Genomic DNA, 25,722 nt, shown 5'->3' with positions numbered 1-25,722 from the left:
CTGTATTTATGCTGTATTTACCAAAGCAGACGTTCTATCTAGAAAAAGTCCAAAACTCGATTGTTGCCCCCGATATAGATCTTGTTTAGCCCGAAAATTTTGAACTTTTCTCAAAAAAGAAATATCGTGTGCACGCGAGCACGGTTTATCTCAAAATAATATTGGCATCAATCTACAACTAATAACACAAGTTAGCCAAAGATAGTAACGCTTATCGCGAAGAAACAGAGGTACCCGGCTATCCGGTTTTACCCTACTTTCCCCTACGCGTTTCAAAAATGGTTATTAATTTTAAACATAGTTATTAAAAATCATAGAATATTGTAGCAATTAAAATCGTAATTAGACGAACAAAAAATGAATTATGAAAAAATAAATAATAATATATGAGATGATCTTAATTTTATTCTCTAGTAAAATATTTTTAATTTTCATATTTTTAATTTTTGCGATTCGATGGATTCTGTTGAAACTAATTCAAGAGAATATGCACCAAGCGATCATTTGACATTATCCAAGTTTAGGAAAAAGGAAGAGAGAGAGAGAGAGAGAGAGAGAGAGAGAGAGAGAGAGAGAGAGAGAGAGAGAGAGAGAAAATATATATCGTCAATATTTTTCAATTATTAAAATCAACTTTTTTTCCTTAAAAAATATGGAAATATCTAACAAGAAATGATTCATTTTATACTTTTAATCTGCGTAAAGAATTATTTCTTTTCTAATATCGCATTTTTTAATACTACACGATTTTCGCTGCCGTATTATAATTTTTCTAATTGTATCGTAATAATTGCGTGTAATAATTGGTTGTATTGCATAATTATATATATGATCTTTTCTTCTAATCGGTCTAAATTCGATACCTTCGCGCGTTCCTCCACCGTATGACGGTCAAGTACGCGGCCAAGGTGAAGGTAAGTGGCTTCCTCGAGCGATGCGGATGACGAGAAATTCAGTTTTGCTATAACTGTTGACCGGTAGATACGTAGATCTAACCGGAGCTCTCACGTGAGTCGGTGTCGAAAAGAAATTTGACAAGTCACAGCTCTCGCGAGAAACGAACGTTTTTATCTCCCCCTTTGTCCTTCGCACTGGACTAACGCGCCATGGAATTTCGCACGTTTATCGTAAGTTTCTTTTTCCTCTTCAATAATTTACTTCTTACGACCGCGACGTATTCTGGGATCAATGATCAAGTGAATTATATGGATCGCTCCAACTTTTTTGCGTCTTCTTTAATTTACGGATGCTTTGAGGCCAATATATTTCCGTACCAAAAATTTAACACGAAGTGCTATTTTATTTGTTACTTTCCACCAAATTTATATAAATTTTTTATTTAAAAAATAAAATATATAGAAGCTTTAAATATTGACAAAAATATTAATTGTATACCTAAACAAAATAAAAATAAAAATAGAAAAAAAAGAGCCTTTACGAGCAGTATATAGATGAACAATTTAGTTTTTTATTTACTTAATTACATAAAAAAATGTGGGACATTTCGACTCCTTAGCGGTCGCAAATGTGCTCCTCATGCGGTCCTTTGATTTTAAAATTTAAGAGATGTCAATGTGTTTTTACAGATGATATTGAACGTCATGTTGGTCGAAATTGTTAAAATCGCAATGCATATAATCGGTTGTTTTTATAATACTTAATTTTTACGAAAGAAACGCTATAATATACGAAGGTAGTTATCAAACGCTGTTCCTGACTCGAAATGATGTAAATAAAAAAGATGAAAATAAAAAGAAATTTTTAATCTATTTACATAACTTTCTGAAATTAATTGCACGTGAATCTATAGATATCTTTTCACCTCTGATAAAGTAAATTTAAACTTCAAATCGAAGTTAAGAAATTAAGTAAATAAATAGAAGAAGAAGAAACTGTGTGTAGAACGTTCTATATACAGGATGCGGTGTAAAAATACGTCTAAATATTATAAAAACAAAGCATTTTATAAAAAAAATGTTTGAGACAAGAGTATTACGGTAATCATACTCGAAATATTAAGATTATCAAAAACTAAATATTTTACGAGATATTTTATATCAAAATATGTCAGATTAAGATATAAAATAACACGAAAAATACTTGATTACAGTGTTTTTAAAAGATCTCAAGAAGAGCTATAAGAATATTCAATAAAAAACACAAGGGTTCCCATTAAAAAAAAGATAAAGTTAATCTTCAAATAATCTTCAAAACATTTATCAAATTAAAAATAATGCTATTCTTCTCCTCCTTCAAAAGCAAACAAATTTGGCTGTAACATATTTTTGTAAAATGCTTTATTTTTATGATATTTAGATGTGTCAATTTAAATGCTGCATCCTGTATATACGGATGCAGTTTATAAGCGATCAGAATACGCAATTGCAAATAAAAATTTATCTAGAAGAAAAAATAAGAGAGAAAAAAAGAGATGTTTAATGCGATTTTAAATTCAGATTTATTGCAAAATTAGAAACTAAGAGAAGCATAGAGCTTTGCACGATCATCATCGCTTTCCTGTAGAAAGTGACAGAAACTGAAAAAAAAATTAATTTGTAGAAATATTATAAAAATGACAATTTTGGAGTTGCGTTATTTTTCTTTTTTAAACAATATTAGGTAGTCGCGCTATCGTCGGCTATGCCCAGCTAAATAAGAATCGAGTCTACCGTTTCTGTCGATACCGGTTCGGAGACGTCATTGTCCTCGTAACTGTATCGTAACTTCCTAACGCTCGAATCTACTGCAAGAAAGTAGGACGGACATCCACCTTGTACGGGCAACGCAGAGAGAAAGAATTTCTATATTGAAAATCCTCAAGCCCCATCGAGCTGCGGCTAGTAAAGAGCCACTCCCTAATTAATAATCATATTTCGCTATATACATCGAGTAGATTGTAGAAATAATGATAAAATGAATTTTAATTTTAAATTAAAATCTCTCAATAGAATCTATTTCATCTTAAAGAAAGGCATTAAACGTCATTGAGTATACTAATATAAAGAACTCTTTTCGACTAGCTTATAATTTTCAAAAATTCTACTTTTTCGAAATAAAAATAGATGATGATTATTATGCGTAGAATTTCTTCACGATCTTTGAAAAATTAACAAACAAACTCGCAACGTACGGGATACATCGTAACGCGCATATGAAATAAATAATAGCAATAAGGTAAAATTTTGTTTCCCACCGATTTATCAGCCCTCGAGCAAAACGAGATTATCAGTAGAACGGTATACACAGAGTGTAATTTTCGTAATGCAACGGTTAGTAGGGCAACGATCGAGTAGCATGCGCGTTATAAAATAGGCTGAACAGCCCGGAGAAGAGCCGACTGTGGACCGTGTACCGTTAGCACCCAACGCATACCTCGGTGAATATCTCTCTCGTAATCGCGATGTAACGTAATACTTATTAGCCCGTTATTATTACGCCAGGAACGCGTATAGAGAAATCTTGCACAGAGAAACTGACGTTGCAATGAAAATATCACGAGAGAATCAAATACAGACTTACTATGACGAAAACAAAAAATTACACACACATTATATAATTATTTTATATTATGTCTCCCGTTTTTTTTTTTTTTTTTTTTTAATTAAGTTAATTAAAATGCAGTTAAGTGTGCATGACTAAGAATTATTGATTCTTCCTTTATAGATCTTTCCAGCAAACATATAGAGATATTTAGAGCGTATAATTTGTATAATTGATTTTATATTAGAACAGACTAAAAATCTTTCTTTTTAATATGACGAGAAATATTGTACATATTGTACTGCGGAATAAATGCAATTGTGTTTTTATCTAATTACTAAAAGATAGTCTATTTCTTTTCGTAAAAATATGATTATTATTCTTTAGATGATACTCTTGTGCGCATCGTCCTATGCCGAGGATCACGGGAAATCCAAAAGTACTAAGCCGATCGCTAACGACAACGAATCGGTTAAAGGAGGAGAGGATGAACCCCCGGAAGGATATTACGCGTTTGTCGAATCACCAAATGCGGAACCACCCAAAGTTCGGCCACCGCCGTACATCGACAGTGACAAGGAATGTTACGGTAGGTCCGGAGTACGCGGTATATAAGGAGTGTCACACTTCTAAAAAAAGATGTACAATTTAAATATCTTTGTTCCTTTTAACGATATCGAAATATCTTTAACGCGCCATGTAATGGCGCGTAAAGAGAAACGCGTACAAGGCAAATAAAAGTTTATTTATATCTCTCAGATAAAAATTCCTCATCGAGCAAAGTTGTCATCAGTGATAATTATTCATATCTGTCGCGTAATCTTTTAACTTGAAAATTTTTATTGTAGCCAAGTATTTGCATTCGACATTAAATAAAAAAGAAGCTTTCATTAATTTGTGCATTTCCGAATTAAATCGCAAAAAGATTTTTTTCAATTTTAATTGCCAACATTTGACTTTTAGGTAGCAAGGATAAGCAAGGAAAGGGATTTGTTTCGATACATAATATCTGCGGTGATTTAAATAAAGGCTACATTCCACGGAACCCAATGAATCAATATGTGAACGGCTCATCGTATCCTTTGTAAGAGTGAGATAAATATAAGTCAAATAAACTTATATATAACGGGAGATTTCCGCGTTATTAAACGATTTTATTAAAATAGTAATTTTTTAAAATTTTATTTTCGCAGCGCCCTGATAAAGAATCATACCCTCAAATTTCTCAGCAAGGCGTTGCCGATTCTCAAGGCTGATGACTCGCTGCCAAAAGTCGCCAAAGTGCATCCGTTGTCGCAAAATTCGTAAGTAGCCCGAGATATCTTCCTTATAGGACGCGCCGCCGTGTACCTGTAAATTTTTGTACAAATTAAATTCATATTTGTATATTCGTTGTCCTTTTTCACATACTTTCATTCAATTCTTTCAAAAAATAGATGAGTAAAATTTAAATTTTTAATGCACGAATACATCGGTATCTATTATACTATCAACACCAGTATTTATTTTCAAAATAAATATGTTATAATACTGGTGCTCGATAGTTTTAGTTGCAAATTGCATGCATCAATTCGATATATCGAATCAGGGAAGAATCTCTTTTCTTTAGTGTTGATACGGAGGAAGAAGAAATACACAGCAGAAGCAAAAGATCTAATCCGGATTTGACTTTAGCCACAGATATCAATCGAAATGGTCGCAAGTTTTGCGAAAACGGCGGCGGAGTGTAAGTGTATCTTAATATTTCAAGACTTTATATCTGTATTATATATACTATACATAAAGAACCTGTTTCTCTCAGATCTAATGATACTGCTTTTTTATCTATAGATTTTTTTTTAGCAATTTGTGAATTCAATTTTTCTTTAACAGAAATGCGTGGAAAGATTATTAGTTTTAAATTGCAAGCGATTGGAAGTGGTGATCTTTTCGGAAACCAAACTTCAAAAAAATTAAAATAAGACAAAATTTTATTTTTTATTAAAAATTTCAAGTTAACTTTGCTTTGACAAATTTTTAATCTGTTATAAAAAAGATAAAGATAGAAAGATAAAGATATCTGTGATATTAAAGACTGTATACTCTCGTGCCAAATAATGACTTTCCCTCGATATTTTCTGTAAGAAATAAATCAATTAGAAAATATCTTTAGGAGATAGTTCTTATATATATATATATGTATGTATATCTAGATCTTTCACGTTGATTATATAAAGTAATATTGTGTTCTCTTCTCGACACACACATCACACGAACAGAGTGTGCATGTTGTACAAGGCTATCCAAGGTGAACCGATCGCGTCATCGGCGTCGGTTATTGAACGTCGGGACGAACCTTCGACATCCGAGTATCGTCGAGGTGAACGTGTACCTTCGCAGGAGAAAACTGAGTATACAGGACCGCCGACGCCGTGTCCGGCCAAGGTAGAATACGCGACCCCCGTCTTCGCCAAGAATTACCAGGGTGTCTGGAGATACGTGGTGCAGATACCTTACGAGGGTTACTTCACACAAACCATCGAGCTCACCAGATGCATGTAATATATAGCGCATTACGAGAGATTTACGCGATTTCTATGCGTTTTGTGAAATCATATTTTTGAGATCCCCCTGACTGATATTACAGGCAATCGAGATGCCATTACCTAGACGGCGGATGCTTGTCGTCACCGAGATGGACGAGTCTGTTGGTGGCCGAGATATTTTATCCTGACACATTCTTGGAGGAAAATCAAGGGGTCGGTATCGGATCCGCTACTAGGGATCCCGTCGCCGGATCGCCGCCGCCGGTCCACGACTTCCAAAATTATCAGCAGTATCTGCAGAAACGCGCGACCACAGGAGAGGCGCGTAATAACGGTGGCTCTCAACAACATCACTGTGACGGTGTCGACGAAATGGGTTGCTTCCAAGTAAAATCTTCTCTCTAAAACACATTTCCAAAATTATTGTTTACGCTTATTTAATTTTTCTGTTTTTTATTCTCGAGATATTAATTGATTGATCTTACTTATTTATTTTCGTTAGAATTTTACTACTCTCTTGATAATTCTTCTCATTCTTTTTTTTTAAATATTTTTTTCATGAATTATATCATGGTTATCATAGATAATAACAAAAGATATATCCTTTTTTTTTTATTTTATATAAAACAGCGAGTCGAGTATCAATCTTTTGCGTCTCATGTTGAAAGTATGGAGAATAAGAGACTTTACGATATATATTCGCTAATTTCTCTTGTGTTTTTATGTTATATCCTCTTTTTTTAGGTACGATTGTATTACGATTGGTTCTTGGTACCGGGCAGTTGCAAGTGTTGGCGACCGGATTACTTTAATCGATACGTCCGTCGCAGCAGTTCCAACATCGAATTATGATGAGTTTCACATCCGGATAACTTCCATCCCGAGAAGGTTTTACTTCATCGAGTGATTATTTCAATCGCCGTTTTGTAGAAGCCAAATAAGCGACACTTTGTCATTTAATTAATTTGAAACATCGCGCATAGTCACAAACGCTGACGCGTTCACCTATATTTATACAAAATTTTATTTATTTATACATTATACATGTATTGTCAATAATTATCCGATGCTAGTTTGTAAGCGCGATAATTTGTAGTATTATAATTTAATAATTTTGATATATATATATATATATATAATAATAAAACACATATATATATATATATATATATATATATATATACATATACGTACTCATACACACAAACACATATACACAATATTTTATAATAAACGAACGTACATCAACTCGAGTTTAGCCATACAAAGGATAAATCCAATGCGTTATATTAATTAGAATAATCATGAGATATCTTATTTGGATACAATAATATGATATAAGAAATAAATAAGAGAGAGAGACAGTATTGTGATGATGCGTGGAAGTATTATTTCCAGATATAAAGATGAGAAAAATAATGGTTTCACGCACAATTGGAACGTAAGGGATCATTTTTCTACATTGATTATTAATCTAATTATTTTTTATGAAATAGAAATTGATTAATTTTCTTTCTAGTTTACATATTTTATTTTACATTTTATAAATTATTTTATATATTATATATATATATATTTTTTCTCTTTGCATAATATATATTAATAACATTAGTCTCTGTCTTTGTGTACATTAAGGGTAATTTCGTCTGTTTTTTTAAATATTTTTAATTTTATACATATATATAATATTAAATGATATTTAAGTGATTTTATATAGTGTCATTGTACAATGTTAAAAACATTATATAATGTTAGTGTAAAATAAATTTTTAGACTCTTGAAAGTATACCACCACTCACTTCTATGGTTTCACCAGTAATGTAAGAAGCATCGTCACTTGCTAGAAAAGCGGCTACACTCGCGATCTCGTCTGGCGTTCCCAATCTTTTCATACCAATATTTGACGTATAAAAATCGTGTACTTCCTGCGTATCATAGTACTAAAAACGTGAAAAATTCATATAAAAGACGATCTTTTAATGAAACAACGAAAGATTATCTTTTAATAAAACAACATATTAAATACGATTTAGAAAATGGCAAAATACCTGCTTTGAAAATTTAGTCTTTATTAACCCGGGTGCAATAGAGTTTACGCGAATCCCATGAAGTGCAAGTTCTATTGCAGTTATTCTAGTCAAACTCAATAAAGCGGTCTTGCTAATTGAATATATACCAAGAGACTTAAAAAAAGAGAGAAAATATAAATTATAAAAAATTATGTCTACTATATATGAAATATCTTTTAATAAAGACACAAAAACTTTTAGAAGACACAAAAATCAAAGTATTTCTCTTAAAACAGACTTACTTCATAATAACTATATGCAGCAATTGTAGATATAGTAATAATGGAAGATGAAAATGATTTATTGCATTTGAGAAGTGGCAGAGACTCCTTCATGAGCAAGAATGTAGATTTAAGATTGATATCAAAAATTTTATCCCATACTTTTTCAGTATTATCTAATACTTGGCCAATAGCTGGATTAACAGCTGCATTAGATATTAAAATATCTAAACCTCCAAAATTGGCTTTGGTCTGTAATTTTTCAATAATTTATATTATTTTTCAATACATTAATAATAATTATATATTTAGATATAGATAATCTCTGTAATTAAAGAAAAGAATGCGCTTGATGAGATATAAATTTCTCACGGAATAAAAGAAAGAGTGAGATGGGGAGAGGGGGAGAGCAAAGAAAGAAGGTAAAAGGGAAACAAGAAAAGAAAATCTGGAAGAGAAAGGAAGAGAGGAATTGAAAAAAGTAAGAGAGAAAAAGGAGAGACGAAAAGAAAGAGAATTAAATTTATACCTAATATTATTGCTTACTTTCTCAAAGAGATTTTTTCTATCTTCTGCCTTTCCCACATGACAAACAATACCTGAAACTTGTAATCCTTCGGATCGGAGTTCGTCTACAGCGTTCTTTACATTCAATTCTTTACGACTGCTGATCATCACTTTAGCACCTTCCCGTGCTAAACGTTTCGCTATGGAAAACCCTATTCTGTAGAAATTTAAAGAATAATCTAAGCGCTGTGTTCAAAATGTTGTATAATTAATTAAATTTCGCAGATAAAAAAAGTATATCTCTACAGAATAGGGATACTGGTTTCTGAAACTGAGACAAAATTTTCGAGTTAATAACAAATATTTATATTACCCATCTGTCGATGCTGTTACGATCGCGATTTTGTCTTCTAATCGGTTGCTTTTTACGGGGGAAGCTATATTAACGCTATATCTTCGGACACTTTGAATAATTGAAGCACGTAACATTATGAAGAATACGAAACGTCTTTCGTGATGCGATAAATTTAATATGAGTTGCGACTTTTTAATTCCTGATATTTATACAATCGTGATATCAGTAATGTAGCAATATCTGTGACATAGTATCTTTTCGTATTTTGTAAAATAAAACGGAATAAAATTAAAGAAACAAATGTTTTTCCTATAAACCTTGGCCCGTATTCAGATCGTGCTTACAACGATGTTATAGCGCGCTGACAAGTCGATATTATGTTTGCATGGTACCGGCGAACACACTCTTATTAGTTTTATTATCACGTATTTAGGTGTAACAGCGCTCTATTCTTTCTTTTTTATTTATATTTATATTTCGACTTGTCAGCGCGTTAACGTCGTTGTAAGCGCGTTCTCAATACGGGCCCTTACACGAAAACACTTGCTTTCTTTTTTGCATCGTTTCATTAAGAAAAAACCGATAGAACCGGGCGATGAATGTGTGCGGACCTGATGTAAATAATAAATTTGTATATTCTTAGTTCGTCTGTTTAATTAACACCTGTATTGACTCTTCCATTACCTCATATTGAGAAATAATCTATCGTTACTTAATGATGTACGTGCATTGGAATGCCGCTTGATTAAAAGAAATATTAAGAACGAGGGAGTGGTTTAGATGTTATAAAAAATAAGAAACTTGAATATATGTATATACATATCTCTGGAACAGATAATAGAAATGTTTAGATCATATTTATAGAATTATTTCTAAAGGATGTAGTTGTGAAAGTTTTAAATAATGTGTATGTGTGTAATGTTTTGCGAATTATTTATACAAATCGTAATTTATTAGAAAATATTTTATATACATAAAAATATAGCTACACTAATTCCCCACAAGCAGTTATGACGACTTTTTGCGTCGGTGTGCCTGCTTTTGTTCCACATTTCTCAATCTTTTTGAGCACATCTAATCCACTAAGAACATGCCCAAAAACGACATGTTTTCCATCCAGCCAATCCGTTCTGGCTGTACACATGAAAAATTGCGATCCATTAGTATTTGGACCAGAATTTGCCATTGATAGAGTCCCTGGACCTGTGTGCTTGAGTTCAAAATTTTCATCGTCGAATTTGTTGCCATAGATCGACTTACCACCTGTACCATTATGATTCGTAAAATCGCCTCCTTGACACATCTATTACATTTGTATTAAGGATTTTGTAGTTTAATTTTATACTTGTATCAAAGATTTGAATTTAAAAAATAAAGTAAAATTATTCAAGAAAAATACAGTTTTCGAAACACTAAGGATTTAAGGATACAAAGTCTGGAATAATTCTATGAAGGGTGCTACCCTGATATCCGTATCCTTTTTCGTGCGTACACAGAGCTCGAAAATTTTCTGCAGTCTTTGGTACAATGTCTGCTCGTAACATCATAATAATTCTACCTACTTCTTGCTTTCCTATGCTTATGTCAAAATAAACCTGAGGATTCTGCTTTGCTTTCTTTGGTTGCGTAACATCATTTGTCTTTGTATTATCATCATTTTTCAATGTCTCTCCTGCATGTTCTTGTAACCAAGTATCATCCGCCCATACTGGTTTTGATGAACCTTCTTTTATCTTTTGCGGTTTAGCAATATTTACCCTTATTGTTCGACCAAATAATTCCGAGTCATTCTGTTAATCAACATAGATTATTTTTAATGACTTATCACAATACAAACATAAACAAGATATCACATTACTCGTATATATACGTAAGATTAGATTAGATAAGAAAAAAAAGAAGAAAAAGGTATTAATGCACTTATTCCATATTTATCCCTTAAATAATTGATTACAAGATAAATAAAATATATCAATAATTTTAGGAGCTGTTATCTCAATAATCAATAAATTATTCATGAAATTAGCTATCTGAGAATTTTTTTAAAATTTTGAATATTAAATTACTTTTCTATTAAACGACTCGCGAGATAACATATATGCCGTTTTACAAATATACCATATTATCTATAGCTGTAGTTGCGTCTTCTGCCATTTCAAATTCAATGAATGCAAATCCTCTATGCTTTTCAGATTCATAGTCCAATGGTATTTGAACATCGACGATTTCTCCAAAGGGTATAAATGCTGCGTGCAGTACCTTTTCATCCACCTCTTCGGCCAGACCACCTAAAAAGAAAAAACAGAATTATATCGTTAATTTGCTGCACGCAATTAACTCTATGGTTTCTCGCAATACCAATATCGTAACATTTTAAATAAATAATTTCGCAAATACAGGGATAAAATCTGCATTATATTTGGGGTTAAGTCACGTTAAACACATGCATTAGAGGTTACCGGTCAAAATTCTTGATTATTAATCCATACGTGCCTACGTAAATAGTTCGCTTTGCGTTGCCGCTCATGATGCGTTATAAGTTTTCGTTGTTGTTTAAATGCAATTCTGATGTAACTTGAACTATCAGACCTGATAACGAAGCATATATATCGTATATTGACTGAACGACGCCGACGCACCGGCAGCGACAAACGAGCATTTTATAAATCGAGTATATATACGATGCGAAATCACGTCGCTTATATAAGTTCGTTCTGTCAATCGCCACCTTTCAATTGTTAACGTCAAGTGACCGGTGTGACGTCAATTAGCGACTAGCAAATCATCGGATTAACAATCCGTGTGGAGGGTAAGTTTTATTAGAACAATTGTTAAATTTTGTATTTCCGATAAAGCGAACGGTTTATTTTATAAAACGCAAAATAGATTTGTGATTATATTGTATTTTATACGCGAGTCATATCAAAAGATGTCACATAAAAGGAAACGTCATATAAAAGTATAATGCAGTGATATCTCTGATATGATTGTATCATCTAATAAAAGGAATCTAATTACAGAGGTCGAATAAAATTTATAAATCGAAATCAATATAACACACGATTCGAATGTATTTCACATGCAATTTCAATATGCATTATTTAATATTTATTTGTCTTCTATTGTATGACTCTTCGTTGCAGGACACATCTGGTTGTCTGAAAGAAAATGTTTGTTAGAATAAAGCTGTTACAAAGTTGTCTATTCCATCATGTGCCTTTGAATTGTAGATCAATGCATCTTTTGAGAGATAATGCATATGTCAATGGAAATTGGATAAGTGCTGGTAGCAAGCAGACATTTCCCGTTTGCAATCCGGTTGACAATACTGTTATTGCTTGTGTTCCTGATATGAATATCACTGATACTCAAGTAGCCATTGATACTGCTGCCAAGGCTTTTGAATCGTTCAGTAAAACTACAGCCAAAGAGAGAAGCGATTTGCTTAGAAATTGGTATAATTTGATGGTTAAACATTCGGAGGATCTCGCCTGTATTTTGACCAAGGAGAATGGAAAGTCCCTCGCCGAGTCTAGGGCGGAGATTAAATATGGAAATTCCTTCGTGGAGTGGTTTGCGGAGGAAGCTAGAAGAATAGACGGGGAAATTTTGCAAGCACCTCTATCTAACAGGGAATTGTTTTTATTAAGACAACCAGTTGGAGTAGCTGCTTTAATTACACCATGGAACTTTCCACACGCTATGATTACGAGGAAAGCGAGCGCTGCTCTCGCCGCTGGCTGCACGTGCGTCGTGAAACCGTCCGAAGACACCCCATTAACGGCACTGGCATTAGCAGATCTTGCGGAACAGGCAGGTTTCCCTGCAGGAGTCTTGAACGTGCTCACCACGAGCATAACAAATTCCGCTGCCGTTGGCAAGGAGCTGTGCGAAAATACCAAGATAAGGGTATTATCGTTCACCGGTTCCACAGCTGTGGGAAAGATCTTGTACAAGCAATGCGCTTCTACCATGAAACGACTTGGCCTCGAACTGGGCGGTAACGCACCATACATCGTATTTAAAACTGCGGACGTTGATCTAGCTGTAAATAGTGCCATGGCAAGTAAATTCCGCAATACTGGTCAAACGTGCGTCTCAGCAAACAGATTCTTCGTGGAGGAAGATATCTTTGAGGAATTTGTCGAGAAATTTATTGAAAGGATCAAGCAGGACATTAAGATGGGAGATGGTAGTAAGGAGGGTGTCACTCACGGACCGCTCATCAAGAAGAGTCAATTAGATATGGTGAACGGTTTAGTGGAAGATGCAGTCCAGAAAGGAGCTAAAGTACATTGTGGTGGTAGTCCATTACCGGATCTCGGTCCACTGTTTTATGCACCTACTTTATTAACTGAAGTAACTAAAGACATGCAAATATACAATAAAGAAATCTTCGGACCCATAGCTGTGATCAATAAGTTTTGCAATGAGGAAGATGTATTAAGACAAGCCAATGATACGCCAGTTGGTTTAGCCGGATACTTTTTCTCACAGGACATATCGCAAATATTTAGAGTCGCACGCAAGCTGGAGGTCGGTATGGTAGGCGTCAATGAGGGATTAATCTCATGTGCAGAGGCTGCCTTCGGTGGGGTAAAGGAATCTGGTTTAGGAAGAGAAGGTTCTAAGCATGGGGTCGAAGATTTTCTCGATATCAAATATGTATGCATAGGCAATCTTAAGCGCTGATTATGCAAATAAAATTAGTGATATGATATGCATTTTGAATAGCAATCATTTAGTTATTTGATAAAGAATGCTATAATTCAATGATAGACAATAATAGGATATATAATTTGATTATATAATCTACTCTATATAATAGCGGAGAAATGAAAAAAATTTTACAGTCATCTAAACATCTGTAGAAGGATTTTTGTAATTAGGTATTTATTCATATATAGTGTTCTTATTATTTTTACGTTATTGATATTCTAAGCATGTTTATCTGCCATAGTTCACTGTGAATTTATATCATAAATATTGGAAATAATATATTTGATTTACTTTTATGTAAAAATTAATTTAAATTCAAGCAGCTTTATTAATTAATATCACATACACTTATTAAAATGTACAAAATTTATTGCTTGATATATAGAATGGGAGTTTTAAATATATATATATATATAATGTTCATACTCCCAATTTTTTTTTTCCATATATTACGAAAAAAGATAAGAGTTACTAAAAAGAAAATATAACGACGATATCAGTTTGATCTTATGGTCAAATACTAAAATTATGATCAATATGTTTTTAAAGTCAAATAAAAGTTGTCATAATTTCTTTATATATAAATGAGACCATATATATTAGTTTGCATAGACGTCTAGATCTTTCTTTAACACTATTCTATTTCAATTTATTAAAGAGTTATGAATTTTCAAAATTCTATTTAGTAAGTGCTTAATGCTATCTAGGATCAACTTTGTGGATGATTTTGAAATGCCAATTCAATATCAAACTGATATCACCATTATTTTTATTAAATGTTAAGTATAGTATTTTAATATTAAATAAGATTATATAAGTGAGATTAATATATATTAAGTTTTTTATAGATGCTAATATTAATTATAAAAGAATATTGTTTGTATTTTTCTAATCTATTTTTTCTGTTACAAATTTTATATTTTCTATATCATATAATGTACTATAGTACAAAACAAGTCTTCCAAATTTTGTAAATAGAGTACAATATACATGTAAGAAATATCTAAGACACATTTTTCTGCATGGACATACTTTTTCTACAATGAAAGTTATATAATACATTTTACTCATGTCGTTACTAAGCAAATAAAAAACTTCATAGAAGAGTTTAGAGTATATGAAAACAATAACATGGGAGATGGAGAGAAAAAAAAGATTATATTAAAATATGTATATAATTTATTACACATATCTTATTTTTTCACTCTTTTTCTCTCTCTTTCTCTAGATTGGTTTTTTGAAATATTTTTCAATTGCCATATTTTTTACAGCTTAATTATCGATATTTATATAACCAAGTACCAAATTAATATTGAAATTCATTTAAAACTTTATAAAAAAAGAAGAGCTTTTATTATATTTACACTGTTTGATTCATCAGAATGTCTAATTTTTATTCAACCAACTTGAAGATATTTAATATTTCTATTATAATAATAGAAAAACATATTATACATATCTTATTTTAGTCTGATATACATATAAAAAAAAAAATAAAAAAAATATGACAACAACATGTCCTGTGTTAATCTACTATAAATTGATAATCTGATATATAAAAATCTCTTAATCTTCCTTGTTGTTGTTTTTTATATGCGTATTCTATTATTTTATAATCATGATAACACTGATAATTATATAGAAACAATAATTTTGTTACCATTTATGATTGTAATGGATAGGTATTTGTATAATTATATAATCATATTTTAGAAATAAAGATATATTCACATAATGTAATAGTAAATATAATACATATGCAATAAAACAAGTTACATACATGTTGTCATTGATAGTGTTATAACCAGAATAAAACAATAAGAATGTCAGCAATTTGTCAGTCCATGTTTTTTAATATACCTTTCTCTGGCTTCTTGTATCATTTTAGCTTTCTTTTCTTGGAAGGAAGAAGTACCGAATATTTTGTCCTTTGCAGAATTTGGAGATCCACTAGATGATGTTACAGATGATGGTACTTGTGGATTTGACTCTGGAGTATAAGTAACTATGCCATCAAGAATATTGGCAATTGTAACATCAACGTTCCGAGTTTTCACTATAATATAAAATAGCAAATATAATTTAGTAATTGTTCTATTATCAAGAAAGCTGTACTATATAATAGGATAAAATTAATACAACTAAATTAAAACAGATATTCTGTACATATATAATACATACAAAGATCTCGGAGAATCACATTATGTGGGACCAATGGAAGTACTTCGCTGACTTGACGAACCATTCTTTGTATTTCTATACTATGTATAACTTGTGAATTTGGCGTACTTCTGTTAGAACGAGTATTACTAAGTATCATTTCCATGCGGTAACGCTTTTCATACTCTGTTTTGTCCGATACAGTATGAGAACTTGTTTCAAGTCCTAAAGCATCTGCGATATCCCTTTCTACCTCTCGCACAAGAGTTTCATGATCAGGGTTTCGTCTAATTTTCAGGTACTTGAGTGTGAAAACTGTATAAGGGACGAACATAAACCAAAATACTTCTGTCCACCATGTTGAAGCCAATGAGGTAATGTGCACAGGTACGAATTCTGGTCTTGACGCTTTGATGGCGACCGGCTGAACAGACGTTTCTATGCTAAACGGCCAAGAATTAAATTTCAATAAAGCGACTTTGCTATTAGTTGTGCCAAATTCAGGTTGTATAGCAATGCTATACATAGAGGTGGAAAGAAATTGCTTTATGTTGGCAATCAGTATTTCTTTACTGCTCATATCCATTTTTTGTAATCCCAGCGCTTTACTCAGAGCAGCGGGTAATTCCCAAACATTGGGGATTAGTGTCTCCGTTGTTCGATGTATAGCAAAGTGATCCAGAACGGACACATTATTAGCGATTATTATTCTTGATTGCTTATCTCTTAGTTCACTTTCAGTATCGAATTTAATTATGATTCCAAAAGCAAAGCTAATACCGTAACTTAAGAATGTTTGAAGAGGATTACAATCTGGTAATAGCGATGCGATAAGCCAAAGTTGTAATGTTACGAATAATCGCAGTAACACAAGTAGAACACCCACTGGTGAATACAATATTACAAGTAGAAGACGCCAACCGCTAGGAAACCTAAATTCACAATAACACAATTGATTATATATTTCAATGCAGACTTTGATGACAATTGTGTAGTGAGGAATAGATCTAGTTTCTGTTTTTTTTCTTTAAATTTTCTTTTTACTGACTTCACATATGTATGTGAAAAAGAACAATATTCTTTCACTTTTTAAAACATTTTTGACGCTTTTCGATTAACATTTACGAGATAATGCAATTGAATAATAATGACTATGGTTCCATGCTTTCATATTTATGATATTTACAGATCATTCTTTACCTGCTCTTGTTAAACAAATACTGGATATCAATTTGTGACATCTCTTACAACAAACATCTGTTACATTTAAAAGTACAATTTCCGTTTGGTATTTCCTTGCGATATTTAAATTGTTACGTTAGCTGCCGTTCAGACAACGATGCAATTTTTATTTGATTCTTTTTTTACATGCTTGTCAGCAGTAACCTTCTAATTGATGCGGATTTTCCTTCTCGCCACTTTCTACAATCAGCTGTTCCATATGTCACGATACTAGGGATTTTGTTTTACAATGTGTCTCAGCGGGAATTTCAAGCGACATGCTGTCAGTGATCCAGAGATCATTTTATAAAATCCCATATAATTTAATGTAATTATATATATATAACAAATTAAAAAATATAAATCATGATTATTGTGATTTAATCTACAGATGATACAATATCCGAGATTGATGAAATAATACAATATATATTTATATATATATATGATATAATACATTTGTTACTCTATTTTTGTTATATATGTATATATAACAAATATTTTTAATCATTATTATTTATTTTTATATATTATTTTATACGATTAATTCTTTGTTTTGTCATCAAATTTATTTATATTTTATATAAAATACACATTTTTGATTTTTTACCAAAACGAAATTTATTTTTTCAACAAGTATAACACATCTTCCATCGTAAGGGAATGTATATAGGGAAGAAACATTTATATAGAAGGAAGATTTATATTTGAAAGAGTAATGTGTAAATTATAAGATTTATATGTTGAAAAGCGTCGAATAACACTACAAGAAATATATTTTTATTTTCACGCCTGGGACCAAATGCGTTCGCATGTATTTTCGACAGCTAAAAATCTCGTGCAGCATTTTCAGTGTAATAATCGTATTTGAGAGTTTGTATTAATTAATTGCGATATCTAATATCGATATAACTAATATATACACTCATACACTTTTATGTCTCATACAATTTCTCATACATGTGTCAAAGATCATATAAATCCAAAAATTTATTTGAAACAATTGATACGATTTTTTTTATATTTTCGAAACAATTACTCATATATATATATATATATATAGAACAAAGAAGAAATTTAAAAACACAATTTGCATAGACTTACGTACGTATTTTAAAATTTACTATATACTTATGTTTGGAATAATTATGAGTACTTTGATTTTATTTGTACTCGATACACATAATGTATTGTAGAAAGCTTGTATATGTATGTATTTATAGAGTGTATTCTAGTCAGTAGATTGAAATTAAAAATTGGAGCCCATGGTTAATTGATCCTATGCTTGCATGTATAAAAGTGCGGAGGATCAATTCTTCATAAAACAAGACTTCTCTGGGAGAAATTTCCTACAATCTTATCTTACCTGAAGAAAGCATAGCAAATATCTGCTTTCTTTCTGATCACGAAACACGTTCATATGTGTATGCATATTATATAAGAGAATGTATGTATACATGCATTATTATTATAAACAATACAGGTCTGCATACGCACATATGGCCATGTATATGTATATGTATATATATTTATATATATCTACCGTTTTTGTCTTAAAACGAACTTGAGATGTCACATTACTATAAACATTTTATCTAAACAGATTATATGACATTCATCTCTCAAGGGGATTGTTCATTGTTGTTTTTTAAGACTACATGGGACCTTCTATCAAACTGATCTTCATTGTACAATAATAAATGCTGCGTCCCAAACACAAGACTGCCAATAAAAATGCACCTAAAAATATATCCAAAATTAAATAGACGAGAATTTTCAATAATGATAGAGTGCTAAGAATGAACTGTCGACCTACCGACATAAGCGACATAAATTCCACCGCTTGTCTTTACGTATTTGTAGGTCCCAACCTGTAATTATGTATAACGTAAAATTAATATTATAGAGATAGAAACATTCGATACATAAAGAATACATAAGAATTCAAGTTAAAATACTTGCCGTTACGGCTATAGCAATTACTAAGGCTATAATTCCAACAATAATGAATGCAATCCCTCGTCCTCTAGCAAAATCTGGACCAACCGAAGATATCTTACGACAATGTGGACATCGTGCCAAAGCATTATTTAATGTGTTAAACTGAAAGACAAAATTTCTCCTGATAGAAAGATAAAAATTGAAAAAAAAAAAAAAAAGATATTTATCTAAATATTGTGATATTTTTGCTCACCAAGAATGTATCATGGCAATGGGCACAGCCTACCCTGCACATGCCTGGCATGGACAGAACTGGTGGTGTAATAGGACTCGGAGCCAGATTAATAATACGTTTACAATTCGGCCTTGGACAGGCAATACGTTGCGAAGAGCTCTTGCATATTAGCAGACAATTACACGGACATCGTACGTATTTCTTTCCAGGTGGAGCGTTCCGTATAGGCTTCATGATGGAAAAGAGAAAAAGAAACATCGTCATTTACTTAAATGTAGTAAATAAATAAAGTGGTAGGTACAATGATTTTCGATACGTACCGTGGCCTCGTTACATTGACAACACTTGACGACGTGCTGATCCCTCTTCCCGGAAATATCTATCATCGCCTGACAGACTCTGCAAGTGACCATCGGCATGCCACCCTGAGTCGCGGATTGATATGGTGGCGGTAATTCGTCCGGCCCAATCGGCGAGACGGTGTTGACATTGGACTGTGTCTCGTCTGGAATGAGACGATACGTCTCATCAGTGAGACGTACAAAAGCGACACGCCTTCGGGAAAACCGTGAACGTATTCGTCATGGTATACATATTATACGTATTTTAATACATACCGATCGCATCGCTGCCGTGTGAGCTATACGTGACGTTCTCGTTCTTCAGCAGCGGCTGCCGTTCGCCCTCCTTGCCGTCTCCCATATCGAAAGACGCGGTGAAATCGATTCACTGCCGCGACAATTCGACAACAATTCCGTACTTATTGTTTGACAGAACTGCTCCCGGTGCATCGATAACAAGGATGACAAAATACGAATTCCTCTGGCATCGACCGCCGTGTCGCGTACACGTAGAGCAGAAACCGCAAGTCCTGTCATCTAGACTCTAGACCCTAGATTCTAGTGTGGGTCTGTCGTCTACGAATTTTCGCACTATAGAGTTGACTAGAGTAAATGATGTTCCCTTTGACTATATACCAATATACCTATGGACTGCTAACGACCCCCACTTTTCTCATTTAAAGCAATGGGTGCGTCAGGAGACACACCGTTGAGTGGCAATCGAACGTGATTGGTTCTTACTTCTAGAACCAACAAATCAATGTCAAGTATTGACAAGACGATGCTCAACAGCTGTGTTTCCTGAACGCGCCCAATGTAAAACTCCGCGATCCAATATCTCAGCGCCCCCAAAACCCAAATGGCTAAGTCAAGAATTAATAATCATACATATTCTGACTGTGAATTATTTGCAAGAGAAAAATTTGAATTGAGAAAAAGTGCTATAAATGAAATAAAAAAATGATTTGTTATTGTTTATTATTAAAATTAAAATTGAAGTCCAAATTATTCTAATTTGACAAATCTGGCCATATAGGGAATATTTTTTGTGACCAACTTTTTCCCTTTCTACACTATCGAGATAACTCTCCTTATTCTTCCTTCATGTTGGCTGCATTGCGTCCGGACGATGTATTTATGTGCGATGATGCGAGTATTAGAGGGTGTGAGTAATAGCAAGTAATAACGATAGAGCACGTGTCGAGATTAGTTGTGATGTGATTTTTGATAAACATATGTGCAAAGAGTGAATTATATCAGACTTTTTAAACTCAATTTAAACATTGAAATCCCGTAACAAACATTTTAATCATATATTGATAACGATCATGGAACCTGTTAAACTTTCGTCGAATGTCAATCAATTTATGGAAACTGTTAAACATTTGTGGAGCGTCAATCAATTTATGACAAAGTTCAAGAATCCACTGACTACCGAATTACAAACGTTTTATATGTAATTTATTGCATATTTTATATTGATATTATTTAATTTATGACATATATGAAAAATAACTCAATTTTCTTATATTGGACTTAGATGTATATTGTATCTTAACGTTTTAACATTTTTTTTTTCAATATACAAATTGTAGAATAATTATTTTAATAATTTCAATAACTTCAATAGCTTCAATAATCGAACAATAATAATTCTTTACATAACTGATAATTAAATTATATTAAAATAATGTACGAATTTAAATATCCCAAATATAATAAATTTAATGGCTTTTATACTATTATATATACTATATTTATTAGAGAATAGAATTTTTAGTACTGTATATAATTGGAATATAAAAGAATAAATATTTTCATTTTTTGCATGCATTTTCAGGCAAAAATGTAAAAATCTCAGCAATATAGTAGAATTACCACAGCAGAACTTTGGACCGTCAGTAATGTGTTCCCATTGTGGATCACTTTGGAGTACTGTGGATCATCAAGTTCGGATAGTACATGGTAGAAAAATGTCTAAATCAATGAAAAAGATTGTGCGACATATGAATGAAAATTCAAATCAGAAGATTCCAAAAGTTTGTGTCGCTTTAGCACAAAAATCTATCCAAAATGAGATGAACAAATTGGTTATTAAGTGTTCTGTCTGTTCTAAAAATACCATATTGCCGTTCAGAAAGACAAAACGGCTAAAGCCAGTCGAATCAGACGATTCCCAGATACAGACACCGCAAAGTAAGCGTAAAAAGAAAAAGAAGAAATCTAAGGATAAGACTGCTGGTTTGAATATTTCAGGTTGTATACCTGTATCACGATTGAATAAGGAAGATAATAGTAAAATATGTACAAAATCGCTTTTAACCACACCTAAAATAATATCAAGTAATAGTAACAAAAGGTTACCCACTTCCATTAAAAAATCTAAAAAACTGAATATAGAACGTTTAAAAAACATTATGGAAAAGAGTACAGCAACGCCTACAAAAAGAAAAAGCTTACAAAATTTTTTAGCAGAATTATATTGAAAATTTAGATAATATAGTATAATTTACTTTGTGGACAAATATTCATACATTACATAAATATATGTAAGTATTATTATACACTTTATTTAACTGATGAATCTTTTGCTTTTAAAACCTGAATTTGTAAACTTCTATTTAAAGATACTGAATTTAAAGATACTGAAAGAAGGGATTGGCACAAAATTTTACACTTTTTTAATTAAATTGTCTATTTCTTGAAAAACAGTTATATAAAGACAAGAAAAATAAATATATATTTTCAAACACTAATTATAAATTCCATCGATTATTAATGAAATATTTTTTCCATCATTAAAGAAACATTCGATTATTGCAAATATTTGGTTGTTAACAAGTAGAATATCTAGAGAAATATAAACACGCTATTTCTTCTCGTGATGTTTCTATCATGAATAAATTAACGCTACGCGAATTAACATACAAATCGCACATTATCGTCATGTTAAAAAATAAATAAATTTTTGCGACATAATTATATATCCACATATGCATATTATTCATTTTTTATGGTCCTATATCAATTTCACTTGTGGTGAAAGGAGCTCTTTCATATGTATAGTGTATACAAATTAAAATAAATATACGCTGCACAAGATACACATTCTATCCCTCTCATTTATGACTTCAGATGTACGAGCGTTTTTTCTGAAATGCCCTTCCATAGTCACTCCAGTGGAATCTCCTTTTTTACGACCTGCAACATCGAAGTATATTTTATACACGGTGAAGTTGTAGAATGTTAATGTATTCCCGCGGCATATACCACGCTCGTATACCTTATTTACTTCAATATATCATACAAAAAAAAGGCAACTCATAGAGAAGAGGAAAATCGCATTATATACGCAGAAAAAAGCTGCAACGGCCGCGCGGATCTACAATGTTGGAATATAATGTCAGGTATTAAATTTTTATTTCTCTCGAAATGATATAGCAGTATCTAATAGAATATCTTTTCAATATTATCGAAATTAGAAACTACTATCAGGGGAGAATTGATAATAAGATTTCTTTCTTTCCGACATAATACCTTTACATTTATTTAACAAACCCAGATTTTTTTACACATATAAGTTCCGTTAGTGAGCTCTTGATATCTTCAAATAGAAATCTAAATTTAGTTGATTGATAACATTAATTAATACATTATAAAATTTTTCCAAGTATGCCAATCTATATAAAGAATACGTCAATTGTAATTGACAATTAAGAACTTAGAAACAATTAAAAGACATCCAATATATTTTGATTTAAACGTTTTTGGATCTTCTACTTGAATTGTATTTATATTGACAATAGGAAGGAATAAATAATAGATGATTTGATTGAATTCGGAATACAAAATAATATTCGTTTTTCTTTTATCATATATTATTTTTTCTAAAAAAATTTTTACTAAGAAATTATTTTATAAATCTCTCCAACAGGAATTGTAGCTAAAATAAATCATCTTGTAAAAAAAAAAGAAATTTAAAAAAAAATGTGGAAAACGATTTCCCCCACGTAAACTATAGATGGAATTCCACATAGAGTGGTTCCTTGTTAATATTTTCTAGCTTGTTCATTTTTTACATTGCATTCGGAAAAAATTGTCCAAGCGCGACGATATATCTTGCTGGGAGATTGACGCAGGTGCGGCCGTTCGACAGCATCATTCGGCGGCGATCTATTCACTTTTACGATTTTCGGCGCTGGAAAGTCTCGTGCATGCGAGAATTCTACTTTCATGCAACTGTGCTGTTAATTCGGTCAGTAAGTCAAAAGGCGGGAGGTGAATCGAAGAAACAAAAGAAAGAGAAGAAGGAGGAAGTGGAAAAGGAGTCGTGTTAGTCACCTGAATGCACGCCTCGAGATAATCCCGCTCGGACATTTCCTGGTCCTTCGCAGGGGGAACTTTTCCCCGTCGGCGCAGCTCTTGCTTGGCGTCGTTCAAGTCAAAGATCGTCACGGGGTCCAGCCTGCCTTTGAGCACCAGGCCCGCCAAGTACTCAATGTAGTGCTGCCTAAGGGGGAAAAGTACCCAAGATTTTAGTCAGGCACGTGGGTGTCCACCACACTCGCGCTTTACCTCGACCAGGTCGTTCCTGTAATGTTGCGGGTCGCGACCGTACCAGTTCGCGGGCAGTTTCAGCCCGGCGCGTCGCACGCATGTTTCGAGATCGTCCACGTTTAGCAAGGGCATCGGTTCCAGCCGCGTCATACGGATCTTTCGAACTAGATACTCGATGTAATGAATCCTGAATGCACGGAGGATCTCTCGTTAGCGATCGAGCGGAGGCAGCGCGGCGGATTCTCGTTATCGAGGAATCGCTCGGAATCGCTTCGAAAATTAGGAGGGTAAGCGAAATTTCTAACACCACGGTCGTCGAACGCGTCGCAGAATGTATTGCTCGGAATTCCCTTCGCAGCTATCGCGTTCTCTTTTGAGATTGCGAAGAATTAATTGAATAAATAATCTTGGCTGAGATAAGTGCGAGCAATTTTTAATCGGTTAGACAATAATGATGGAGTCTCTTCGAAGTCTGTTTCTCTTTAAGAACATTTTTTTTTTTTTTTATAAATTTATATAAATTTTAATTTTATGAATATAAATTTTCCGAGACTGCAATAGTTTATAATAGGTCTAGGATTTTTTAACGCCACTGAGAACATGTGAATATTGTTGGCCAAATGAATCTTACTTGCATAGACCAGCGTGACCCTCCATGACGTCGGAATTGCATATAGTGTCCAAGACTCCGGTCGGCGTTTCTTTCTGCAGTTGCACCTTGCACTTGCGTTCCCCGACCGGACCCTCGGTATCGTAATCGATGCCGTTCTCTCTGAGTAACTGCTGCAGCTGCGCGGGTTCCTTGTCGCGAAGGTAGAAGAGACAATTGCGCGGATGATGGGCGTGCAGGCCCAGTTTGGCGCAATAAGGGCTAACCGTGCACTTCGCTCCCATCATAAAAGCTTTGCCGCAACCGCAGCAGAATTCATATTTACACTGGCTGCAGGTGAAATGCATGCAACCTATGAAAATTCACGAGTCTCCTTTCAGCGAGTTCCGAAAAAATATGTCTTTGATATGCATATCGAATAATTTAGAGAAAATATCTCTCCCCATATATACATTAAACTCTCATCTCTCCCCGCGAGTTTCATTAAATATAATATAATATTAAAATAGTCCGCGCGCCCATGTGTGTGTATTAAGATAATATTTAGAATCATTACATTTACACACACATTAATTCTTATATTACCATATTGTTTTTCTAACAATTACTAAACTTTATACGAGAGATACAATCTTTCGTGACACTCAATTTCTTTTAGCAATATTGAGAGATAGACAAGATAAAAAATGTGGTAAAGAAGCGTTTTAATTTAAACATTTTCATAATATTTAGATACTGATTATATATTAATTGCTAGTACTCTGCGTTGATACCACTGCTT

The 25,722-nt window shown here is 32.8% G+C and overlaps 8 protein-coding genes across 14 annotated transcripts in view; 3 read left to right on the top strand and 5 right to left on the bottom strand.

The window, feature by feature from the left end:
• The first annotated feature begins 3,867 nt into the window (after positions 1–3,867).
• On the top strand, positions 3,868–6,887 carry Spz6 (Spaetzle domain-containing protein 6). Its single transcript, XM_070296613.1, has 7 exons — positions 3,868–4,073; positions 4,448–4,564; positions 4,674–4,784; positions 5,090–5,206; positions 5,739–6,017; positions 6,107–6,392; positions 6,750–6,887. Exons 1-7 carry the CDS (start codon positions 3,868–3,870, stop codon positions 6,855–6,857), a joined length of 1,224 nt encoding a protein of 407 aa, XP_070152714.1. The 3' UTR covers positions 6,858–6,887.
• Dhrs4 (dehydrogenase/reductase (SDR family) member 4) lies at positions 4,643–9,299 on the bottom strand. 2 transcript variants are annotated; one of them, XR_011447007.1, is made up of 8 exons: positions 9,176–9,299; positions 8,842–9,019; positions 8,317–8,547; positions 8,054–8,188; positions 7,805–7,945; positions 6,491–7,010; positions 6,126–6,406; positions 4,643–4,830 (listed from the first exon to the last, which is right to left on the bottom strand). XR_011447007.1 is itself a non-coding variant. In XM_070296612.1 (5 exons), exons 1-5 carry the CDS (start codon positions 9,289–9,291, stop codon positions 7,775–7,777), a joined length of 831 nt encoding a protein of 276 aa, XP_070152713.1. In that variant the 5' UTR covers positions 9,292–9,299; the 3' UTR covers positions 7,599–7,774. The 2 variants fall into 2 exon arrangements, 1 of the variants encoding a protein (XP_070152713.1); XM_070296612.1 differs by lacking the exons at positions 4,643–4,830; positions 6,126–6,406; positions 6,491–7,010 and having other exon boundaries at positions 7,599–7,945.
• Positions 9,300–10,042: 743 nt separating this feature from the next.
• On the bottom strand, positions 10,043–11,816 carry LOC138933683 (peptidyl-prolyl cis-trans isomerase E). Of its 3 annotated transcripts, none has more exons than XM_070296609.1 (4): positions 11,651–11,816; positions 11,276–11,445; positions 10,588–10,947; positions 10,043–10,460 (listed from the first exon to the last, which is right to left on the bottom strand). In XM_070296609.1, the coding sequence occupies exons 1-4, from the start codon at positions 11,682–11,684 to the stop codon at positions 10,143–10,145; spliced, it is 882 nt and encodes a 293-aa protein (XP_070152710.1). In that variant the 5' UTR covers positions 11,685–11,816; the 3' UTR covers positions 10,043–10,142. The 3 variants fall into 3 exon arrangements, with proteins under 3 accessions (XP_070152710.1, XP_070152711.1, XP_070152712.1); XM_070296610.1 differs by having other exon boundaries at positions 10,043–10,420; positions 10,620–10,947; XM_070296611.1 differs by having other exon boundaries at positions 11,617–11,703.
• Positions 11,769–15,709, top strand: Ssadh (succinic semialdehyde dehydrogenase). 2 transcript variants are annotated; one of them, XM_070296606.1, is made up of 2 exons: positions 11,769–11,966; positions 12,301–15,709. In XM_070296606.1, the coding sequence occupies exon 2, from the start codon at positions 12,326–12,328 to the stop codon at positions 13,847–13,849; it is 1,524 nt and encodes a 507-aa protein (XP_070152707.1). In that variant the 5' UTR covers positions 11,769–11,966; positions 12,301–12,325; the 3' UTR covers positions 13,850–15,709. The 2 variants fall into 2 exon arrangements, with proteins under 2 accessions (XP_070152707.1, XP_070152708.1); XM_070296607.1 differs by having other exon boundaries at positions 11,771–11,966; positions 12,388–15,709.
• Positions 15,600–17,445, bottom strand: LOC138933682 (lipid droplet-regulating VLDL assembly factor AUP1-like). The gene is made up of 3 exons (XM_070296608.1): positions 17,237–17,445; positions 16,058–16,968; positions 15,600–15,932 (listed from the first exon to the last, which is right to left on the bottom strand). The coding sequence occupies exons 1-3, from the start codon at positions 17,275–17,277 to the stop codon at positions 15,703–15,705; spliced, it is 1,182 nt and encodes a 393-aa protein (XP_070152709.1). The 5' UTR covers positions 17,278–17,445; the 3' UTR covers positions 15,600–15,702.
• A 449-nt stretch (positions 17,446–17,894) lies between these two features.
• On the bottom strand, positions 17,895–20,325 carry LOC138933069 (type 1 phosphatidylinositol 4,5-bisphosphate 4-phosphatase). The gene is made up of 6 exons (XM_070295539.1): positions 20,051–20,325; positions 19,754–19,938; positions 19,452–19,661; positions 19,220–19,360; positions 19,074–19,128; positions 17,895–18,997 (listed from the first exon to the last, which is right to left on the bottom strand). Exons 1-6 carry the CDS (start codon positions 20,133–20,135, stop codon positions 18,912–18,914), a joined length of 762 nt encoding a protein of 253 aa, XP_070151640.1. The 5' UTR covers positions 20,136–20,325; the 3' UTR covers positions 17,895–18,911.
• Positions 20,326–20,915: 590 nt separating this feature from the next.
• LOC138933642 (uncharacterized) lies at positions 20,916–24,675 on the top strand. Of its 3 annotated transcripts, none has more exons than XM_070296531.1 (4): positions 20,916–21,230; positions 21,615–22,323; positions 22,910–23,181; positions 23,838–24,675. In XM_070296531.1, exons 1-2 carry the CDS (start codon positions 21,103–21,105, stop codon positions 22,258–22,260), a joined length of 774 nt encoding a protein of 257 aa, XP_070152632.1. In that variant the 5' UTR covers positions 20,916–21,102; the 3' UTR covers positions 22,261–22,323; positions 22,910–23,181; positions 23,838–24,675. The 3 variants fall into 3 exon arrangements, with proteins under 3 accessions (XP_070152632.1, XP_070152633.1, XP_070152631.1); XM_070296532.1 differs by having other exon boundaries at positions 23,904–24,673; XM_070296530.1 differs by lacking the exon at positions 23,838–24,675 and having other exon boundaries at positions 22,910–23,351.
• The window catches only part of Lubel (Linear Ubiquitin E3 ligase), a 20,705-nt gene continuing 17,491 nt past the window's right edge, over positions 22,509–25,722 (bottom strand). The window contains exons 14-17 of the mRNA XM_070295816.1: positions 24,963–25,293; positions 24,393–24,518; positions 24,116–24,284; positions 22,509–22,975 (exon numbers count right to left, since the gene is read on the bottom strand). Coding sequence (XP_070151917.1) covers positions 22,946–22,975; positions 24,116–24,284; positions 24,393–24,518; positions 24,963–25,293 — 656 coding nt within the window. The 3' untranslated portion in view covers positions 22,509–22,945. The remainder of the gene's footprint in view (positions 22,976–24,115; positions 24,285–24,392; positions 24,519–24,962; positions 25,294–25,722) is intronic.

This window comes from Polyergus mexicanus, unplaced genomic scaffold (genome assembly GCF_030449975.1).
Source record: "Polyergus mexicanus isolate NDT 795.1 unplaced genomic scaffold, iyPolMexi1.0 SCAF_5, whole genome shotgun sequence".
NCBI lineage: Eukaryota > Metazoa > Arthropoda > Insecta > Hymenoptera > Formicidae > Polyergus > Polyergus mexicanus.
The sequence above is the reverse complement of the archived record's forward strand: the minus strand, read 5'-3'. Positions and strand labels throughout refer to the sequence as shown.

Coding starts and splice junctions, on each gene's coding strand:
- Spz6 (XM_070296613.1), top strand. CDS start 3,868: ATGATACTCTTGTGCGCATCGTCCTATGCCGAGGATCACGGGAAATCC. Junction 4,565..4,673: donor AACGGCTCATCGTATCCTTT/GTAAGAGTGAGA, acceptor TTATTTTCGCAG/CGCCCTGATAAAGAATCATA. Junction 4,785..5,089: donor CATCCGTTGTCGCAAAATTC/GTAAGTAGCCCG, acceptor TCTTTTCTTTAG/TGTTGATACGGAGGAAGAAG.
- Dhrs4 (XM_070296612.1), bottom strand. CDS start 9,291: ATGTTACGTGCTTCAATTATTCAAAGTGTCCGAAGATATAGCGTTAAT. Junction 9,020..9,175: donor GTAACAGCATCGACAGATGG/GTAATATAAATA, acceptor AAATTTCTACAG/AATAGGGTTTTCCATAGCGA. Junction 8,548..8,841: donor GAAAAAATCTCTTTGAGAAA/GTAAGCAATAAT, acceptor GAAAAATTACAG/ACCAAAGCCAATTTTGGAGG.
- LOC138933683 (XM_070296609.1), bottom strand. CDS start 11,684: ATGAGCGGCAACGCAAAGCGAACTATTTACGTAG. Junction 10,948..11,275: donor CTACAGCTATAGATAATATG/GTATATTTGTAA, acceptor GTTGATTAACAG/AATGACTCGGAATTATTTGG. Junction 10,461..10,587: donor ATAGAATTATTCCAGACTTT/GTATCCTTAAAT, acceptor CAAATGTAATAG/ATGTGTCAAGGAGGCGATTT.
- Ssadh (XM_070296606.1), top strand. CDS start 12,326: ATGTTTGTTAGAATAAAGCTGTTACAAAGTTGTCTATTCCATCATGTG.
- LOC138933682 (XM_070296608.1), bottom strand. CDS start 17,277: ATGTCACAAATTGATATCCAGTATTTGTTTAACAAGAGCAG. Junction 16,969..17,236: donor TATTTGTTTAACAAGAGCAG/GTAAAGAATGAT, acceptor TTGTGAATTTAG/GTTTCCTAGCGGTTGGCGTC. Junction 15,933..16,057: donor TGTGATTCTCCGAGATCTTT/GTATGTATTATA, acceptor TTTATATTATAG/TGAAAACTCGGAACGTTGAT.
- LOC138933069 (XM_070295539.1), bottom strand. CDS start 20,135: ATGGGAGACGGCAAGGAGGGCGAACGGCAGCCGCTGCTGAAGAACGAG. Junction 19,939..20,050: donor ACACGGCAGCGATGCGATCG/GTATGTATTAAA, acceptor GTCTCATTCCAG/ACGAGACACAGTCCAATGTC. Junction 19,129..19,219: donor TAATTGCTATAGCCGTAACG/GCAAGTATTTTA, acceptor ACATAATTACAG/GTTGGGACCTACAAATACGT.
- LOC138933642 (XM_070296531.1), top strand. CDS start 21,103: ATGGAACCTGTTAAACTTTCGTCGAATGTCAATCAATTTATGGAAACT. Junction 21,231..21,614: donor GAATTACAAACGTTTTATAT/GTAATTTATTGC, acceptor ATGCATTTTCAG/GCAAAAATGTAAAAATCTCA.